Source organism: Geotrypetes seraphini, chromosome 4 (assembly GCF_902459505.1).
Source record: "Geotrypetes seraphini chromosome 4, aGeoSer1.1, whole genome shotgun sequence".
NCBI lineage: Eukaryota > Metazoa > Chordata > Amphibia > Gymnophiona > Dermophiidae > Geotrypetes > Geotrypetes seraphini.
Window position 1 is genome coordinate 172,194,889 of NC_047087.1, and position 16,118 is coordinate 172,211,006.

Sequence of the window (16,118 nt, forward strand, 5' to 3'; positions counted from 1 at the left end):
GCCTTTTTAGTTTTTCCTCATACGAAAGGAGTTCCATCCCCTTTATCATCTTGGTTGCTCTTCTTTGAACCTTATCTAGTTCTTCTATATCTTTCTTGAGATAAGGAGAACAGAACTGAATGCAATACTCAAGGTGAGATCTCACCATAGAGCGATACAGAGGCATTATAACATTCTTAGTTTTGTTGATCATCCCTTTTTAATAATTCCTAGCACCTTATTTGCTTTTTTGGCCACTGCCGCACAATGGGCAGAAGGTTTCATTGTAGTGTCTACAATGACACTCAGATTTTTTTCTTGGACGCTAACCCCCAAGCTGGACCTTAGCATCCGGTAACTATGATTTGGATTATTCTTCCTAATATGCATCACTTTGTATTTGTCTACATTAAATTGCATCTACCATTTGGATGCCCAGTCTTCCAATTTCCTAAGGTCTGCCTGCAACTTTTTACAATCTGCATGCGTTTTAACAACTTTGAGCAGTTTAGTGTCACTGCTAATTTAATCAACTCACTCTTTGTCCCAATTTCCGGATCTTTTTAAATATGTTAAATAGTACAGGTCCCAGTACAGATCCCTGTGGCACTCCACTATTTACCCTCCTCCACTGAGAAAAAAAGCCATTTAACCTTACCCTCTGTTATCTATTCAATTACTTATTCCAAATCCACAACTGAACAGTGTCTCCTATCCCATGACTCTTTAATTTTCTCAGGAACCTCTCATAAGAAACTTTGACAAATGCTTTCTGAAAATCCAGATACACTATTATCAACTTGCTCACATTTATCCACATGTTTATTCATACCTTAAAAGAAGTCAAGCAAATTGGTGAGGCAAGATCTCCCTTAAGCTGAACCCCATGCCGACTCTGTCCCATTAAATCACGTTTGTCTATGTGTTCCACAATTTTATTTTTTATAATTGTTACCACTATTCTACCTGGCACTGAAGTCAGGTTTACCTGTCTGTAATTTCCTGGATCTCCCCTGGAACCCTTTTCAAAAATCGGCATAACATTGGCTACCCTCCAATCTTCAGGTACAACAGATGACTTTAGTGACAGATTACAGATCACTAACAGCAGGTCATCAATTTCATGTTTGAGTTCTTTTAGTATCCTGGGATGTATACCCTCCAGTCCAGGTGATTTATCACATTTTAACTTGTCAATCAGGCTTAGAACCTCTTCCAGATTCACCAAGATTTCTTTCAGTCCCTCCGCATCATCAAATCTAATCTAATCTTCCATTTGTGAGTCGCATATACCTATACAGGCTCAAGGTGACAGATGAAAGAGGAAGGGGAAATAGTAGGGAAGTGGGCATGGAGAAGCAAGAGAAGGGACCTAGAAGTAGGGGGTGCTATACAGAAATTAAAACTCTTTACCTCATGCAAAATTGCCATTTCTTTAATAATAAGTAGAAATCAATGGCTTTGTGGCAAGTTTTCAATAACAGTCCAAAGCAAACAAGCTATCTTGCCATGTATAACTCCAAATGCAAAGAACTAAACTTTGATATATAGACACTGGGGATATCTCAGAACGCTACTCTGAAAGATATCAGCGTAGCAGCACTCCTCACTGAGTTCATCCTGTGTATATCAAACCTAATATTTTTTTCTTGTTTTCTTTTTATATTTTATAGTTCAACTCGTAACTTGTCATGAAAATTTTCTTTAAACATATTAAATTTATAAATATTTCTTCATCTTTTATGCTTATAAAAACTTCATCTTATTATTAAAGCATTCCATTTTCAAAAATTCACTAATAGATAATGCACTTATCTTCTATATATCAACTGTGTGGCCGCACTGTTCCCCACCAACGCATTTTGCCTTCTTCAGGACGGGGCTAGTGCTGCAACTGTTGGCTTACACCATTCCATTCTGCGGCCGTTCTAACATATTTGAATGTTAGAACGGCCGCAGAATGGAATGATGTAAGCCAACAGTTGCAGCACTAGCCCCGTCCTGAAGAAGAAGGCGAAATGCGTTGGTGGGGAACAGTGCGGCCACACAGTTGATATATAGAAGATAAGTGCATTATCCATTAGTGAATTTTTGAAAATGGAATGCTTTAATAATAAGATGAAGTTTTTATAAGCAAAAAAGATGAAAAAATATTTATAAATTTTATATGTTTAAAGAAAATTTTCATGACAAGTTATGAGTTGAACTATAAAATATAAAAATAAAAAAATATTAGGTTTGATATACACAGGGTGAACTCAGTGAGGAGTGCTGCTACGCTGATATCTTTCAGAGTAGCGTTCTGAGATATCCCCAGTGTCTATATATCAAAGTTTAGTTCTTTGCATTTGGAGTTATTTCTTTAATAAGACATTAACTATTTTTTCTGTGGCCCTCCAAGTATCCTATTTTTTCTGTGGCCCTCACAGTTAAAGTTTAACATCTTTCCTTTCTCAGAACTGACACATTTCAATTACTATATTGAAAATAAAATCATTTTCCCTACTTTTGTTGTCTGGTGACTTTATTTTTCTGTGCTTTTAACTATGTTTCCAGGGCTTTCTTTAACATGGACTGTTTTTCTCTCTATCTTCACTTTCTGCCTTGCATTAACTTTGGCATTAACTTAACATTGGCATTAACTTAACATTCAATTTTTCCATTTTTCTTTCTTCTCAAAATCTATTTGTCCATATCTTACCTTCCCTTCCTATCTCTCTCTCTATTTCTATGGTTTGACATATTTCTCCTTCCCCCACAGTGTAACATTTCTCTTTCCCTTCCTCCTTTCTGGCCCCCCTCCATTTCTCCAACATTTCTCCCTCCTTTCCACCAATCCAACATTTTTTTCTCTCTTCCTCCTGCTTGCTTCTCCTCTGGTCTTCCTTTCCTCAACCAAACATCTCTCTCTCTCCCTCCATGAGTCCAACTTTTCACTCTCTGCCCTCTCCCCCTTCCACAGTGTAACATTTCTCCTTACCTTCTTTCTGTACTCCCCATCCATCTTGCCCTCTCCACGAGTCCAACACTTTCTGCCTCCTGCATGCTTTCTCTCTATCCCACCCCCTAACCCAAAATGCTCTCTCCCCATCTCATCCTCCCTTCCAGTATGTAGCACCTTTCCTTTCCCTCCCTTTCTGCCAGGTCCAGCAGCTCCTCTTTTCCCTTCCTTTTACCTCCCCCCTGTCCAGCAGTACCCCTTCTCCCTTCCCTGCTCCCCTTGTCTAGCAGTACTTCTCTCCCTTCTTTCCTCCCCTCCCCTGTCCAGCAATACCTATATTATGCATCCGCAGTCTGTACATGATCTCGCACACTGGGCAGGAAGAGAGGCTCCGGGACCAGTGTCAGCTGACTTGCAACATCCTGCTGCCGTCACATATGCCGGGACTCCTGCCTTCACGTATCTGCCAGAAACACGAAGGCAGGAGTCCTGGCATACATAATGGCAGGACATTGCAAGTCAGCTGATGCTGGCGCCAGAGCCTCTCTTCATGACCAGTGTGCGAGATTGCGCCGGCGTCAGCTGACTTGCAACTTCTTGCTGCTGTCATGTATGCTGGGACTCCTGCCTTTGCGTATCTGGCAGATACATGAAGGCAGGAGCCCTGGCATAAGCGACAGTAGCAGAAAGTTGCAAGTCAGCTGGCGTCAGAGCCTCTCTTCCTGCCCAGATTTTGAGATCACGTACAAGACCACAGGCCACAAAATAGCACCTGGAGGGGATGCATGTGGCCCGCGGGCCATGAGTTTGAGACCGCTGCTCTACACCAAACCTGGGTGATTGTCAGCTTTCCCCAATCTCAGTTTAAAAGCTGCTCTATCTCCTTTTTAAATGTTAGCGCCAGCAGCCTGGCTCCATCCCGGTTAAGGTGGAATCCATCCTTTCAGAACAAGCTCTCCCTTTCCCAGAAGGTTGTCCATTTTATAATTAATCTAAATCCTTCATCTCTGCACCATCGTCTCAACCACGCATGAGACTTCAGAGCTCTGCCAGCCTCTTGGGTCCTGTGCGTAGAACAGGGAGCATTTCTGAAAATGCTATCATGGTAGATCTGGATTTCAACTTTCTACCTAAGAGCCTAAATTTGACTTCTAGAACTTCCCTCCCTCATTTTTCAGTCATTGGTACCTACATGTACCAAGATAGCCAGCTCCTCCCCAGCACTGTCTAAAATCTTATCTAGATGACGTGTGAGGTCTGCCACCTTTGCACCAGGCAGGCAAGTGACCAAGCGATCCTCACGTCTGCCACCCAGCTATCTACATGCCTAATGAACGAATCTACCACTATAATGGCTGTCCTAACTCTTCCCTCCTGGGCAGAAGCCCCTGGAGACACATTTTTGGTACAAAAGGACATTGCATCCCCTGGTGGGCATGTCCTGGCTACAGGATTATTTTCTATGTCACCAGTGTGATGCTCTCCTTTTAGGAGACCTCTCTCCTCCAGAGCAGCACAGGGAACAGACTCATTCTCTGAGTCCTAGGAGCTCTTTGCAGTGAGCACACACGTGTAACTTCTCACCAACTGGGAGATAATCATACATGCGATACTCAATGCAAAAGACTAGATAGCATCCTTCTTGCTGCTGGACTACTGTCTGCATCTTATTATTAAGTTAATTAATTAAATAAACTCTATTAAGGAATATATTAGACTAGTGTTTAAGCCCATTACATTAACAGATGCTAGAATAGATGTGTAGACTTTAGCACAATGGGTCGCTGAGGCATTTCTTTCTTTCTTACTTTATGTTTTTTATCTCTCTCCCTGCCCCCCTTTCTTTCTGTCTCTGTCCCCCTGTGTGTCTCTGTCTCTTCCCTGGCCCCCTGCCTTACTGTCTCTCTCCCTGGCTGGCTGTCAGTCTTTCTTTGTTTCTGTATCTTCTCCCTTCACGAGTGTGGGGCAGTTGTAGGCGCGCATGCGCACTCCTTACAGCCACGGACATACGGAACACGCAGGTAGGAGCGTGCATGCGCCGCTTAGGGTTTTATTATCTAGTCATTAAGCCCGTTACATTAACGGGTGCTAGAATATATGTCTGTCTGTCTCCCTCCCACTGACTCTCTCTCTCTCCCTGGCCCTCTTTCTCTGTCTGTCTTTCTGTCCCTCTCCCTGCCCCTGTGTCTTTCTTTCTTTCTGTCTCCCTCCCTCCCGCTGTCTGTCTGTCATTTTTCCCCATTTCCCTGTGCAGCAGCATTTCCATCCCACTTCCCTATGCAGCAGCAACAGCATTTCCCTCCTATTCCCCCCCCCCCCGTTTCCTGTGCAGAAGCAGCACCTGTATTTCCCTTCCCCCTCCAAGTCCCTGTGTAGCAGTAGCAGCATTTCCCCCCACCCCCCTTTCCCTTCTCTTACCGCGATCTGGCCTGCTCTGTTCAGCCCCTCCCTCTTCTTATACTGATATTGTCCTGCTCCTGACCCTCCCACCGCCGACAAACCTTTGGGCTCCAGCCGCTTAGGCAGCACTTTAAACACGCTGCTTCGCGGCCTTCTACTGCCGATTTCCTCTCCCGCGTCTGTCTCCGATGATGTTATCAGAGACACGGCAGAGGAAATCGGCAGTAGAAGGGCGTGAAGCAGCGTGTTTATAGTGCTTCCTACACCGCTGGAGCCGGGAGGTTTGTGGAGGGTTAATGGGCGGAGCGGGGCTGCTCTCCACCACTCAGTTGCTGCCACTGGTGCTGCCTACGCCGCTGGAGCCAGGAGGTTTGTGGAGGGTCAACGGGTGGAGCGCGGCTTAGGGTTTTATTATAGAGACTAGTTTAGAGAGCCTTAGGATTATATTGTATGCTTTATTTAGGATTATATTGTATGCTTGATTCATAGCAGTTAATGAAATATGGTAAGAATATGTAATAAAGAGTTCTCTTGTTGTCCTAATTAGAATAATTGACTATAAATTAAGACTATAAGAAATGTTATATGTAAATGGCCCAGATCCAGTGGATCTTAACACTACTAGAGCCTATATTAGAAGCACAATGCCTAATTCCAAGTGGGATGTCCAGGACCCATGAGTACCTGAAGGAGGGCTTGCCTGTCTGGGAAAAATATGAAAAGAAGCAGGTATGGTCACCTATGCCCTGTCCTCAGCTGTACCACACCTCCAGTTACCACCTTTAGTGAAGGGGGTTTCCAATTTTTTTTTTTTTAACAAAAAAAGAAACAATAAAGAAAGAAAAAACCAATAATGACTAAAAAGTCAAAAAAGAAAACCGCGAGAGCGGGAAGGCAGTGAAAAATACCAACAGATGTTGATGAGCGACTTCTTAGCTCCGCGGAACCTAAGAAACTGAGGGACCGCGCAACCTACGTCGGGCAGAAAGGCACTCGCGCATGTGCGGTTCGGGCTATCGTGAACTTTCTAAAGATTTAAAGTGGCGATTCACTTTTAAATTGGTCCATACCAGGGCTCCGTCGGTGACATAACCCATTCGTGAGAACATGCTGCCTGCTTGTCCTGGGATAAAAACACCCTACTGCAGGGTACAATCTGGCTCTGGAAGACAAGCTCTCCTGGCCAAATTGATAGGAAATGCAGCACAAGATATTTTGGACCACTCCAGATTGAGACAGGCGACCGCTGTCAGACTCCCAGTATGATGGAGCTGCCATCAATGATTTTCAAACTAACATATGGGATGCTTTGTTGTTCCAATACCCAGACTTCTGGACTTTTTTAATGTCCTTAACCATAATTTGAAAGAGGGTAAAAATATTCACCTGTGGCGAACCGAGACAGGGAGTGGGACAAAAATGATAAAGGCACTTCTTAGTGATGTCAGAAGAAACTGGATGCAGTTTTAGGGATCTAGCACAAGTCCTGGCCAGAAATTGTTGCACATATTCTACATTTTCTGAAACAGTGGAAGACAAAGGGAAGCGTGCAGATCATAAGCAATTTATAGAGAATAAATTCCTAGTTACACAAATTGAGCATTTGACTCGGATCACCACGAATCCAATCTCCACCAGTTCTCCTCTCCAAGGATACAGTGGACCCCCTAACACCCCCAACCCAAGGCTATCATAGACCCTATCAGAACAATTGGGCATAGCCCACTCCCCAAGACACTGCTGGAGCTGTGGCCAGCAGATTTTGCCTGTGATTGTTGCAGTTCATGCAATCGCCCTTGGGCCAGTGTCTCCAGACCTTAGTGACTAACCAAACTGTTTCTACATGCTTCAGTTGGCTTTAATGAGCCACTCTTGGAAGCTTTTTCATTTATGTTAAGATACCTTTTTCATTTATGTTAAGATACAGGTGCCATTGGAGCAGGCACAAAAACACCTCAATTTCCTTTATCTACAAAGATAATTCAGACAGTGGGTTTTATAGGCACTGCTATGACTTTGTCCTTCACTGTCTCCCTATCCATTGAAATTGCAAGAGAATAAACTATATCCCAGTTTCTGTACGCTCCAAATTCCCCAGGTGACCATCACTTGCAATCCCACGACTTCTGCAGTAGCTGAAGTCCGGGAGCTACCTGTGATCTACCTGTCCGGGAGCTACCTGTGATTCTGCAAAAGTTAGAAGAATGGTCTAATGTCTGGCAACTAAAATTCAATGTGAAGTGCAAAGTGCATTTGAGGGGTAGAAATTTGAGGTAACCGTATGTGCTGGGAGGTGATAGGCCGATAAGCACTGACCGAGAGAGGGACCTTGGGGTGATTGTGTCTGAGGATCTAAAGGCATCTAAACAGTGTGATAAGGTGGTGGCTTTAGCCAGAAGGATGCTAGGCTGTATAGAAAGAGAAATAACCAGCAAAAGAAGGGAGGTGTTGATGCCCCTGTATAGGTCATTGGTAAGGCCGCATTTGAAGTATTGTGTTCAGTTTTGGAGGCCATATCTGGTGAAGGATATAAAAAGACTTGAAGTGGTCCAGAGGAAGGCGATGAAAACAGTAAGGAGTTTGAATCAAAAGAAGTATGAGAAGAGATTGGAAGACCTAAATATGTATACTCTGGAGGAGAGGAGGGACAGGGGAGATATGTTACAGATGTTTAAATACTTCAAAGGTATTAATATAAAACCAAATCTTTTCCACAGAAGAGAAAATGGTAAAACTAAAGGTTGCAAGGAGGAAGACTCAGGAGCAATGTTAGGAAATTCTTTTTCATGGAGAGGGTGGTAGATGCCTGGAATGCCCTCCCGCAGGAAGTGGTGGAGAGGAAAATGGTGATGGAATTAGAAAAAGCGTGGGATAAACATAGAGGCTCTCTAATTAGAAAAGAAGAATGTAAATTAAAGAGCTAAGGCCTGTACTGGACAGACTTGCATGATCTGTGTCCCATATGTGATGATTTGGTGTAGGATTGGGCTGGGGAGGGCATCGATGGGAACTCCACTAACTTAGAACATGAGAATGTTACTGGCCAGACTTTATGGTTGATATCCTGCACACAGGATGGTTGGATAGGCTGGAGTAAGCTTGGACAGCAATTTAAGCATTTGGAACCTAGGACAATACCAGGTGGACTTTACAGTCTAATACCCAGAAATATCAAAGAGGAGACAAGTTAATTTAATCATGTACTTTTAATGGGTATAACTAATGGGCAGACTGGATGGACCGTTCAGGTCTTTATCTGCCTTCATTTACTATGTTACTATGAATTGACCATGTTTTCATCTAATCCCCTTGTCAGTGGCATTAGTGACCCATCATGCTATCTCGCAGTGCAGACTGTACAATGGAGAATACATTCCCTACCCTTGTGCTGTGTTGCAGCCTGTGACTACAAATGAGTCTATCATGGTGGAGTCACTTTCCCTTTCCATCCTGGGATATTTCTGTATGGATGAGTGCATTGCATTTGGGGTATGGGATTCCCATTGCCCTGACTTGCTGTGGACAGGGGTGGTGTTACAAGCCCCAGGGGAATCTAAGGGCAGATGCTGATAAGCCATATGCTCTTACCAGTCAGATCTAGGGGAACAAATGGAAGCAGTTTACTGGGTTCCTTGTAAACCACCACTGCTGGAGGGAACCCCAGTGGGAACAAACTCCTGTCCCCGTGTCTGTTCTCTACCTTTCTGGCTTGCCAACTGAATCTCCTGACATTCTTCAGGAAGTATGGGCCACTGACTCAGAGCCATACGGCTGTGCCCATAATGTCCAGGATGTAGAGATAGTCAGATGCAGATGAACCTAGAGTCCATTAGTATCCACTATCCAGAGCAGCTATTGAAGGGATCAGAAATTAAATTTCTTCCCTAGAATGCCATGGCATAATCACCCGTGCCAGTAGCCAATATAACACCCCAGTGCGCAAGCCCAATAGCAACTGGCATTTGGTACAAGACCTTTGGGCTCTCAATCAAGTGATAGTTTCCCATGGGACCTAATCTTACAGACCTTTGGACAGGCCACCAGGCTGGTAAATTTTCCATAGTGCTCGAATTGTCAAATGCATACTTTTGCATCCCTGTGGCCCCTCAAGCAATGGCCCTCTTTGCCTTTACCTATGAGGGAGACCAATTCATTTGGAATCATCTCCCCCAAGATTATGTAGAGTCCCTCTATTTTCAATAGATCTTGACCTGAGATTTGGCACAGTTTCATGCTCAGCTCCCACTCAGTTACGCTGCTGATGTACATCGATGATGTGTTGACAGCAGAATCAGAACAAGAATGTTCATAGTATTCTGTCATGCTATTATAAAACCTTGAAGCTGCTGGATACCCAGTTAATTGAGCTAAGCTACAATGGTGTCAGAAGTTTAGTTTCTGAAAATGGGTGTAACTAGCAAAGGTTTGTCCCCTGACCGAATAGAGACAGCTAAAAGCTCCTATCAACATGCACAGAGAAGGTATGAGCCCAAGTGATGGTTCCAAATCCATCTAGCTCACTCCAACTGAGCAACAATCCCTACTGGCTTTGATTTTGGATATATAGAGTGCAAAGGATTTAGTAGCCCCTGATTACATACACTTCCCCCTCCCCATTCACGGTTTCCGCACTCATGATTTTTTTGGGGAGGGGGAAAAAAACAAACCCATATTTTTGCCTTCCCCCCGGCATCCTGGCCTTACCTGGTGGTCTAGCAGGCTTTTGGGGCAGGAGCGATCTTCCTACACTCCTACCCCGTGTAGATCGCCAATAGGAAATGGCTGTGGGGAGTTCCCGTCGTAGTCTCAAGAGACTACGGGAACTCCCCACAGCCATTTCCTATTGGCGATCTGCACGGTGCAGGAGCGTAGGAAGATTGCTCCTGCCCCGAAAGCCCACTAGACCACCAGGTAAGGCCGGGATGCCGGGGGAAGGCGAGGGTGGGTCAGAGCCGGATATTCACGGTATTTCCCTATTCGCGGTCCGGCTCTGTCCCTATCCCGCACAAATAACGAGGGAGATGTGTACTCCCTTTTCCAGCTGTATGTGCACAGCTCAGATCAGCACTGGTCAGCAGTGCTTATGCAGAAAGAACCTGCTTTGTTCTTTATGAGCTATGGCTGGAGAATTCAGTGCCATTGAGCTGGCATTAACTTTGTGTGAAAAGGAACTGATTGCCTTTCTAAATTACATAACAATAACTGCATATCTTGTTGCTGGTAATAATCCCTTGAAGATTGTGTCTTGTGTCCCATCATAAAGTAGGACACCTGGTCCATTCTCCCCAAGCTAGTCATCATATGTTCCACTAGCTGGGCAAATATGTCCCCATTCTTAGTCTCCCACATTTGTCTTTTTCTACATACTCTGGGGAGACTCCTGCCTCGTCTTTCTTGCATCTGTAGCAGCTGCTGCCACTCTTACACTTGCCTAGAACATAAACCTGACTGTGATGTCCTGGATACCCCACTTCCCCATGGGCATGTTCTGTTCATTGATAGGTCTGCACAGGGACCCCAGAATGCCTTCTATGCAGTGGGGTATATGGTCACAGAGACTCAAAGAGGCAGTTTGGCAGCTCCTTAGGTTTTGGAGGCTACATCCTTAGATCCAAGTCAACATTCTGCTTAATCTGCAGAATTGTCCTGATTCCAGCAGTGAGTCTCTCAATTCAGGACCTGGTCACTATATACTCTGATTTTAATTATGTTGTTACTTCTTTGCATTCCCATTTGCTCACTTGGAAGAAATGTGGTTTGCTTACAGGGAAGGATGTTTCCTTGAGGCATTCTTTTACTAGTTTATCTGTTAGAATCTAAATTTGCCTCAGGTGCCTTTCTGGGTGTTGTGTGAAGTGCCAAGCTGACAACTCAGATTCAAATGACTGGATTGCTGTAAAGAATAATCATTGTGACTATGGTTGCTATGGCAGTGGCCAGTAAAATTACCCAATGCCCCTCCCAGTAGTGACTTTTCACTTCTCCCTCTAATGTGGTCCAATACTGCCACCTTGGGCAGACTGTAGTATGGCTCTTTGAGATGCAAGCTTCAGTTACTCAGGCCGAGATTGAATCATGGCAGTGTGTACTCTGCTAGGAAAACTCTGGTACCACCCTTTTGATTCACCCTGTATTTCTCTGGTGCTTTTCAGCTACTATTGCCCACTCTGCATTTATCAGATCATAAACCAGTGTCCCAAATTCTTACCGTTAGAAGACAAATGGTGGGTTCTCAAATGTTGCAAGCTTGTTCAGCAGTATGCAGGAATGTGTTCTGTGTGCATGACCAACAGCCCATACACAGGAGTCAAACAACCAACCCTCCACTGCACACATCCCTAGGCCCAAAGGCACTGCATTTAGACTTTACAGACACGCAGGTGTGTGTCAGGAAAGAGATACCTTAGTGATTGTCCTTATACCTCCTGGATTGAGGAATTTCCTTGCTTCCAAAAGACAGCTGCTACTGTGGCACGTTATGTATTAAACTTTTCTCCTGATATGGTTTCCCTTAAGTAATACATTCAGACAATGGTTCATGTTTTTGTAATGCTTTACTGTCTGCCTTAACCTATCTTCTTGGCTGTGTGCATACCTTATGTTTATAGGCCCCAAATTAATGGCTTACTAAAGCAGACCCTAAGAAAAATCTGTAACTCCTTTTCTATGCATTGACTCCAAATTCTGTAACACCTTTTTGTCTCAGAAACAGGTCCCTGAAAACATGGCACCTGACTCATCAGAGCATGACAGAATGTACAGCATCCATTGCCCACTCTGGACAGTGCTCCTCATTCTTCCCCCACTGATAACCTGTTTATTTTTCAGCATTGCAAGTAGCAAGCGGTATCATTAGCAGCTTTCTTTCTACCCTGACTGTGCCAGTAGACTACACTGTTGAGTCCTTAATTTACATCAGAATTCCTTGGTGAACACCCTGGTGGCAATGGAATATGTGTATTCTAGCCTGCATACAATTACCTCTGCTGCTCCTTTTGCTGTCCAAGTTGATCACCATTCTGCTTTGGTACTACCTTTCTACTCTGCAGCCTACTTTTGTCATCAACTTACCCTCAGACAAGCCTGCAAAATCCTGAACTTTTATTTGATAATTGCCATTCCAATGCCTATCTATCCTTTAAGCTGGTTTGCTGGTACTGATCCAGATTGTGATCTTGAATGTTACAAATACACCTGGAGATTCTGCCTGATACATATTGCATTCTTTTTGGTTTTCTATACATTATTGATATTATACTTTTATTAATTTTACTAGTTTTGCTGTACTGATCTGTAAGTACCAGTATGCATTTCTCTATGATTGTGTTTTTATTTTTCTCCCTGTGACATTTTCTGTTAGAAATGCATGGGAATCCATGCTAGTAGATGCTGCTTTCTCTTAATTTGACCAATTGTATTGTGAGGCCTACATTTGTTATAGGCCTGCCTGTTCGAGTTGTTCTTCAATCTAAATACTACTGAATATGCAGGAATTCTGCCTGAGTGGAACCTCCTGGTTTCATCCATATCTGAGGATTGTTTTGCTTCATCTTGGTAGCAGAGACCTTAACTGCCCACGGGCTGAATTCCTCTTACCCTCTGTCTCTCCCCTAAGATCCTCGAGATCTACTGGCAGGCCAGGTTTCAGGATATCCACAATGAATATGCATGAAAGAAATTTGCCTACACTGCCTTCTTGATATGCAGATTTCTCTCATGCATGTTCAGTGTGGATATCCTGAAAACCTGGCCTGCCATTACATCTCGAGGACTGGACTTGGGCAGCCCTGTTCTAGAGCAGGTTTGTCCAATGTCAGTCCTCAAGGCCGCAATCCAGTCAGGTTTTGCATGAGATGTTTGCATACACTGCTTCCCTTGTATGCAAATAAATCTCATACATATTCATTTGGGAAAACCTGACCTGGTGAGAGTCAAGGTTGGACACCCCCTGCTCTACAAGCTTGGTTCCAAATGGCATTGAGGCAATTATTTTGTTTGTGGAGACAGGGCCTACCAGTTCCTTGTCAGGAATCTGTATATTATTCCACTTTCCGAGTCTTCTAATTCCTCTACCTCCTCTATTCATCACTCTTGGTCTCGTCATTCTGTCCTTACTCTCTTCCTGGAAGACATGTCACTGGATTAGCTTTGAAATATATTAACAGCACCTATCCCTTTACTAAGAACCATTTGGATGCTCTTAGTGGCACCGCTTGGCTTTCAATGCAGCCACTGTTATCTCTGCTGAGCTAGATATGTCTTTTAATGCTTACATTTATTATGATGTCAGACTGTAGAATCAGAAAATGTAGTTAACCAATTGCAAAACGAGACAGATGATCTGTGTTTTTACCCCCCCCCCATAACTGTATTGTTTTAGATTACATGTTAGCTGCTCAATGAGGTGTGTGTGGTTTTGTAAATAACACTGCTTGTTGGTCACTGGTTGCCAATAAGACAACATTTAGTCCATGATGCTATGCGGAAGCTTAACAAAAAATTGACCTTAGACCCAAAAGACTGTGCATCTCCTTTAGACACAGGTTGGTGGGACTCTGATCTCTTGGTTTCAGGGTCTTGGGAATTAGTCCCCTGGGCTCCTCATTGGTGTCTTTTCCTTTCTTCTTGTTTTCTCTCATTCCAACTTATGTCCACCATCATAATAGTACAGCAAGTTGTTCCTTTATATCTGGATGCACAGATTCATCTTCAAAGTTGCATCTGTGGCCAGTGAAATCAGTCATATTAAGCATGTTCTAAACCAGTGCTTGTTAATCTTGTCCACAAGAACTGCAAACAGTTCAGGTTTACACACTATTCCTGCTGAGAAATTTGCATATAACAGACATATATGTAAATCTTGCATGCATATTCACAAGTATCCTGAAAACATAACAAGAACTATTAATAAATGCTACTGCTTCAAGCTGAAACATCAGCTAGCTTTTTGAAGGACATTTACAAGTGAAAGTGGGTAAAAGACTTTTATATTCACTGCTACACCAGCGTGAAGACAAGGTTTTACGTTTTGCTGCTCTAGCTCAGCTCTTACACCTGTGACATAGCTGATCTCACAAATCTGTCAGTACCACATAAATCAAGCTACCTTGAACAGCAGCTGTTTGGTATATATTACAAATAGATAAAGGGATTCTCTCATATTAGTATGTTCAACAGTATCTTAGTACCTATGACTATTTGGTTCTAATATTAATAATGTTCTTTCCAAACTGCTTTAGGAAATAGTTGTTTTGCACAAGTAGGAGGCTTTTTGAATGCAACAGTCTGGTTTTCTACTTCTAGTACTTCTACATGGAGATTAAATGGAAAAATGTCCAGGACATGACACAGACTTATAAAGTGCTACTTGCCGTGTTTTGCAGTTGATCACATCATGAATATACTATAACATTACTATTAACAATTATGCCTTGAACCCTGAAACCAACCAAACTCCAGAAAGAAGACGATCTTGGGACTCACAGCTGGAACTGTCAGAATCCAGAATAAACACACAGGAGATAAATGTCCTATGAATCAGCTAATATATGTAACTACTGAGAAGACGAGAACAATGACATTTTGTGACAATGTCCTGCTATATAGAGAATGCAGTTGCTGGCTCTTCAGATGGCTCAACTCCTTCACCTTTCCCAAATGACCAGCCAAATTTCCACTTTCATATCACTTATCCAGTTGCAATGAAGGAATTTTGGTTCTGGGTTCTGTACTCCAGACCTCTCTGTTCTCATGCTGGTAAGTCAGGGCAGAAAACAGGTAGGATAACTTTACTAGTACAGTGTACATCTGTACAGAGATTTGCCTCCCATTGACCATCTGCCACCTATAGGCGGAGCCTCTTGATATCCTCGCTGCGGAAGTCCATTCGTAGTGCAAGAACCTGCCGAACCTCTGCAGGAGTGAGGCGCCAAGTCAACGGGCCTGAATTTGGACCCCAGTAATCAAGAATTTCCGTCACCTGCAAGGAGATAAATTAGTTTTGAGCACATAGGGAGGAACTGCACAAAATATGAGAACTTGAAAAACCCTCAAGAATTTCATTAATGACTGCTCAAGCTTTACATAACATAACATTTGTATATTGCATTACTCTTCAGATCTATGCGGTTTAACAAAAGTAAAATACTGCTACAACACAGGATGAAATACATTTTCAATCTTTCAAAAATTTCCTAAATAAAATAAACTGATCACATAAATAGGCTGGAGCCAAACCAGATATTACTTTAACACAGGCAACCAAAATTGAACTGCACTCTAGCTTCCATTGGGAGCCAATGCAGCTCCCTGTAATAAGGCATTATGTGGTTCGATTTTTTTTATTTATTTAAAAATCAGCTGTATTCTGTATTAATCAAAGTCAAGTCAGGTTTTTTTGGTGACTGCCAGATGCACAATATTGCAATAGTCCAGAGTACTCAGGACAAAAGACTCACATAGATGCCAGTGCTATGTAAGCAGTTCCAACCCTAAATGACTATATTTGCCCCTGCAGTGAAAGACTAGCGGTTAGAGCACTGGACTGACAACCAACAAACACTAGGGGCTCCTTTTACGAAGCCATGTTAGCGGCTTTATCGCACGCACCTTTTTAGCGTGCGCTAACCCCTGCGCTAGCCAAAAAACTACCACTTGCTCAAGAAGAGGCGGTAGCGGCTAGTGCGGCCGGCAAATTAGCGTGCGCTATTACGCGTGTTAAACCGCTAACGCGGCTTCGTAAAAGGAGCCCTAAGTTTAAATCCTGCCGCTGCTCCTTGGGATTTTGGGCAAGTCACTT

At 43.3% G+C, this 16,118-nt stretch overlaps 1 protein-coding gene across 1 annotated transcript in view; it reads right to left on the reverse strand.

Annotated features, from left to right (window-relative positions):
- Window positions 1-14,290: 14,290 nt before the first annotated feature.
- Window positions 14,291-16,118, reverse strand: part of COG4 (component of oligomeric golgi complex 4) — a 158,006-nt gene continuing 156,178 nt past the window's right edge. The window contains exon 19 of the mRNA XM_033940444.1: window positions 14,291-15,299. Coding sequence (XP_033796335.1) covers window positions 15,165-15,299 — 135 coding nt within the window. The 3' untranslated portion in view covers window positions 14,291-15,164. The remainder of the gene's footprint in view (window positions 15,300-16,118) is intronic.